Source organism: Merops nubicus, unplaced genomic scaffold (genome assembly GCF_000691845.1).
Source record: "Merops nubicus isolate BGI_N331 unplaced genomic scaffold, ASM69184v1 scaffold15639, whole genome shotgun sequence".
In the NCBI taxonomy this organism is placed as follows: Eukaryota; Metazoa; Chordata; class Aves; order Coraciiformes; family Meropidae; genus Merops; species Merops nubicus.
In genome coordinates, this window is record NW_008633191.1 from 29,427 (window position 1) to 35,426 (window position 6,000).

General features: G+C 35.5%; 1 protein-coding gene across 1 annotated transcript in view; it reads right to left on the reverse strand.

Annotated features, from left to right (window-relative positions):
* Positions 1–6,000, reverse strand: part of NCAPG2 (non-SMC condensin II complex, subunit G2) — a gene marked incomplete at its 3' end in the record, with an annotated part of 42,891 nt that overhangs the window by 22,928 nt on the left and 13,963 nt on the right. Inside the window, exons 7-9 of the mRNA XM_008948183.1 lie at positions 5,435–5,504; positions 4,925–5,011; positions 3,067–3,162 (exon numbers count right to left, since the gene is read on the reverse strand). Of these exons, the coding sequence (XP_008946431.1) occupies positions 3,067–3,162; positions 4,925–5,011; positions 5,435–5,504 (253 nt within the window). The remainder of the gene's footprint in view (positions 1–3,066; positions 3,163–4,924; positions 5,012–5,434; positions 5,505–6,000) is intronic.

Consider the following 6,000-nt stretch of genomic DNA (forward strand, 5'->3'; position numbering starts at 1 on the left):
ATGGCTCTTCTGCACTAATATTTCATGTGAAAGTTAAAGTATGTTTCTGTGCAATAATCTAGACCTTGTCTACCACAACCATGCCAGAAAGTTAATAAGCTTTCTGAAGTGCATTACACTGAATTCCATTAAGCTCACTTTAATTCTGAACCAAGTACCCACAGTTTAAATTCCTGCCTTTAATTAATTGGAATTTATCCCAAATGTATTTGCATATTCAAGCTCATAATAAAGGTCTTCACAGGGTAGAGCTTAGGACTATTTTATTCCACACTGACTTTTCCATGCAAGAGAAGCCTGCAGTTATTTAAATGACTAATGTTTCTTTACCTTTATGCTTGTACTATTCTGAGAATCTTCAGAACCTTTTAAACAGTATTTTTTTTTTTTATCAGTTAATTTTCAGAGCTTTCTTTTACGTTTCATCTGGTCTTACGAGTCCTGAAATTAACTTCCAATTGTTTAAAACACTGTTATTCCTCAGTAAAAGTTAGTTTAAAAATGTGTGATGTTAAAAAAGAAAAAAAAAAAACACCACACCACTTTAAAAGGAACCAATCACTGCACAACTGTCTCTGCTATATTTGCACAAGACCTACTTTTCATAAAGACGACATGAAAAAACATTATAAAAACTTAAAATTGCAAAAAGGCGTAGAAAATATGGGTAGGTGAAAGCCACAAGGGAAGCTTGTGCAATACCAGTATTTGCAAAACAGCAATTTAAGAAGAAAAAAAGAACTATGCTTTACAAATATGCATTCTCAGTTTAAAGATTTCCGGGATGAAATCAAGTAGTTTCAACATGAACAGTTCTGGAATCCTTTGTATGCTTACAGTGAAGTATTTTTTCCTTTCTGAAAGAAGGAGGGGAAAAGAGGTGCTTCAACGAGTTCCCTTTCTGTTTTGTAATCTGTGTTGTAGAACAAGATTTGTTCTGCACTGTGTTAAATTAGGGATTTATACACTGGCTAAAGTAGGAGCATCAAACTGGTTATCTAAAAATTAAACTACATTTCAAGCTTTGGAGCAGAATCCATACCAGTAAGGACAAATACGAGCTTCCCTTCTTAGTTCCATATCTTAAACTACTGGTGATTCTGAGTCACAGCAACCAGTTATCTTAAAAATGGCAAGTACTTCAGCAGTACCATATGAAAAAGAAAAACTAACTCTACAGAAGTCATACAGCAAGACAGTGACCCATCCTAAAATAAATTAATTTTGACATTCAGTCACATTCCTTTCACCAATCACAAATACTGTACTGAATCATTTGGAATTCAGAATGTTTCCTTGCACTGAATCGTTACATGATTCATATAATTGCTGCATTCCACTTTTATTTTTTTTTAATGGTCCTCCCTTTACCATTATGAAATCTATGTTCACAACAGTTGCACTGTTTTGCTGTATGAAAACAAATTCTCCATGGCCTATTTGATATGCCTGTTAATGGCTAAGCTTAAAGTGCTTAACTACATATGTTGAATCTGTCAAGATAAAAAAGAAACAAAACAAAAACCACCCCAACAAAAATAAATAAGTCCCCCAAACCTTCCTAAAATTCAGATTTATTCTAGCAATGGAACCATTAGTAATGTGAAAATTATGAATAACAGCTGCCAAAAATTGGAACCACTTCTGGAATCACAAATTTCTCCCACTGTCTTGCTGCAAAACAATAATTAAACTTTTTCCTCAAGCCAAACCTTTCTGTTACATTTCTCCAAACGTATCTATGCAGATTGAATAAGTTCTGACAGAATGTTCCTCTGAAGTAGCCTAATCTTATATTTGATTTGAGTCCTAGGCTTTAGAAAGTGAACTACTACTCCATTTACAGATAGCAACTCCCTTAAGAACAGAATGCTTTGCTGTCTACTCTGAAACTGGTTCTGAGACACTAGTCAGGAACTTCGCTATGCTGGCAAAAATCAGTTAAAAGCCTATTGGTTTTAGGGACAGAAATGTAGAAATTAAAGAAATCCAGGCTCTGTAGCTATTACTCTTTTGTACTGAGAGCACATATGTCATCCAGAAAGATGTTTGTTTATATTAATTCTAAAGGGAGGGGATTCAACTCTTAATGTAAGACCAAACAAGATACTGGCCTAGTGATGAGTCTGCCCAGCTTCCCTTTTACTATAGGGTTCTATTGAAACCAAACAGCTTTCAAGTCCTTCATGTAACGCATATGATCCATTTTAAATGACTTTTAATGTGATTTTAAAATACTTCCATCTTTAGGAGTTTTCAAACTCCTCTCTCATGGCTAGAGAAAACGCTATGTAATCAATCAGTAAGTGGAACCAGTACATGTTTAACAGCACTTAACTTGGCTGTAACAAATGGTATATGGTATACATATGCTCTCACTGAAGAGATCTCAGACAAAAGCTGTTCAAAGAAGGAAATATGGCTTAAGTCATAGAGTGTGGCTGAGTAGGTACCCTGCTGTAGGAACCTTTCAGTCTGTGCATGCAAGCACAGGAAGACGTACTCCTTAAAAGTACTAGACGCCAGGAATTTCATTCTGATTCTTGATTAAAAGCACATTCATAGCATGAATGTCTGCACATACAATCAAACTAGAATAAAAGGTTTTCTAGAATAATACCCTCAAATTAATTTGAGCTGTATTCTAAGGCTGGTAATTATTCAGAAGGTGAAATCATGCTCTGAACATTTCTGGCTTTGATCAATAAAGCACTGATTATTCCATAAAGACCTTGGAAAACAATACAAGATTACACAAAAATCATGAATTGAGAACATGAGGAGAATATGACACTCAGTCCCACTGTCTGCTGGCAATCCTGAAAACACTCTGTATACCTGTAAACAAAACTGCATTATAGAAGGAAATTATATCAAACTATGCCTGATTACAACTTGAAGTTATTCTGCAACAGCTGAGATGCAAAATGCCATGGTTTGGGTTTTTGTTTTGTCTCCCCCATAGACATTTTATTTTGAAAGCAATTATTAAAAACAGAACATGTGGGAGGGACCCCCATTTTAGTAGCTGGGGAAAGAGCCTCATTTTCTGAAAAGGATAATTACCTTCAGCGACCTCCAAAGGATAGGTTGATACAATCTGCAGAGCATTTCTTCAACTCCTTGACGAACTTTACTTTGTTTATGAAAATAACTCAGAATCTGAGGGAAAAAAAACACAAAAAAACACACACAGACCAATCCCAAAAACTATTTTTACTGTACTTTCTACATTCAAGAATTTGGTAGAAGTTGTCTCATTTCATAATTTATATAAGACTGAAGAGTTTTGCACGCTATGAAAAGTGATAAAACTAGACATATTAATTGACTGCATATTTTATTCAAAAGTCTCAAACATCATAAAAAAGAAAAAGATCTAATAAATACCACATTTTATAACTTCATAGATACAATAATGATAGATATATAATACAATATATAATGATCTACAAGTAAGAAATAAAATCATGGCTACAGAGTCAGTTTCACAGCAACCACTCATTTTTTGCTCCAATAAAAAAACTATTTTCAAAGTAACTGGCAGAAATACTTTGAAATCGTGCAGTTATCAACTACCAATAAATAAGGCATTTCTCCATTAAGAACAAAGGAGCATTATTTGGTAAATGGAGTTATCCAAATACAAATCTACAAACTTCGTGCATGTGTTGATGAAAAGTAAGTATCAGCACTCCTTGCGACTCAAAACTGTGCTTAGTTATCTAAAGCCCCTTCTATTTTTGTATCTGAATTATGCAGACAAAAAAGGAAAGCAGAAGACCAGAGCAGAATATGAGAAAGGACATCATGTAACCTGATATGAAGAAATTACTCCCCCTGAAACACAGGTCAGTTTGAAAAGAAGTTGAACCTTTAGTGGTCAATACTTCAGGTATTCACAGCTACAGCCAAACAGGGAAGCCTGTGAAGAGTATCTACAGAAACAATCCTATAGCAGAGGAATCCTTTTTCTGTTTTTGAAATATACAGAAGTAACCCCTGTATAGAACAACAATTTTAAAAAAAGCCCAAACCAAGTTTAGTTCTAGACCCATCTACTGATTTTGCCTCAAGGAATTTATGACTTTCATCCCTGTGATCAGCTATGGAAAGGTCAACTCTACGTAAAGAAAAGCTTAGAGAACAGACAGCAAAAGCTATTTCTGGCACTCTGGAAATCCTCTTTTATTTCTACTTCTGATCACCAAAGGCAAATCTAGTGCAAAACTATAAGGAGGTTCCTCCTAAAATTTGTTTCTAATACTGTTTCTCAGAGTATGCTATTTTTTAATTAAGTCTTTGTGGCAGATTGGCCCTAGGCACCAGCCAAGCACCACACAGCCACTCACTCACTCCCCACTCGGTGGGGTAGAAGAGAGAATTGGAAGAAAACAGCAAGAAAACTCACAGGTCGAGATAACAGTTTAATAAGAGAAGGGAAGAGGACAAAAAACACTAAAGCAATACAAATGCAATCACTCACCACCTCCCACAAGTAGACCAATGCCCAGCCAGTCTCCAGGCAATGGCTACCTCCCCAAAATCTACTTTTCCCCAGCTTTTAGTGCTGAGTGTGATGTTACAGAGCATGTAATAGCCCTTTGATGAGTTTGGATCAGTTGTCTTGGCTGTACCCCTCCCAACTTCTTGCTCATCCCCAGCCTACTCGCTAGGAAAACAGAGCAGGGAAGAGAAAGCCTTGACATCATGCAAGTACTGCTCAGCAACAGCCAAAACACTGGTGTGTTATCAACACTGTTTTAGTCAACAAATCCAAAACACAGCACCATATGGGCTGCTATGAAGAAAAGTAGTTCCACTGTAGCCTGACCTGGTATTTTAGTATGGAATGGAAATTTCCCACTTTATAGTAACTGGATTTTGATGCTACTAGTTCATGCTAGACTTTACAGAATCTTACCTCTCTCACTTTACAATGAACAGAAGAACTTCTGGGAAGATGAATTCCATGATGCATGAAATCCTGAATGCAGCCATGCTCAAGTATCTACAGCAAAAACACATACATGTTACTGTTAACACAATAAAAAAGTAATAAGTACTATAGGCTGTGCAGCAACTTATATTTTTCTCTAAAACAACTAAAAATAGTCTTTGATATTTTTTGCTTTGCTTCTGCTTGGCCCAGAGTTTACCATTTTAGGGCCCTCTGCTTAAACTGTTTTTCAAAATTTCAGAATACATAATTAATCAAGTTGGGAATTCAGCAGCACTTCCACATGGTAAATAAAAACTACGTGTTATCTGAAATTTGGCTGTAGCATCATTGTGATGCTGTGATTAAATATGTAATGTAATTAAATAGTTCCTTAATGGCTTCCTTAGGCACCTTTTTGAGGTTGAAGACTCAAGCATCTTCACCCCCTTGAAATTCAAAACTATCCAAATGGAATTTCAAGCATATTATTACCTCTAAGAATTCTCCCGACACCTTCTTCCAGGCCCTGAAGTAAACTTCTGAAATGTTTTCCACCAAGGATCTGCATTAATATATGGGAAACATTTTCAAGCACGCAACCTAACCATACAATGTCCAGCTTATAAAGATAGCAACATGACATCTTTTGTAAGTGACAATATTATTCTTATTTCTGTGCATCAACATTATTTTCAGAAGTAACAAATACCTAAAGTAATAGTTACAAAAAACCCCAAAGTTAATTGTTAATTAATGAACCCAAGCACTATTAAAAAAAAAAAACAGGAAATACCTCCTATGGGGGGGAAATCAAAACATTAGCACAGGTATTTTATATTTATCTTACAATGTATTCTTTAAGTTCTTCATAAAGATGTACAGGCTTACATTATTCTTACTGAAAGCATTAAAAAGCCTCTGATTTTAGGATGAAGAATTACTTCTGTAATACTTCACTGATCAAAAGAAAAAACCCCACGTTTTTCACCCATGACTCAAGTTCCCAGGCTATGATCCTGCAAGTCACGTATTAGAATGTCTCTATATAGACACTCTTT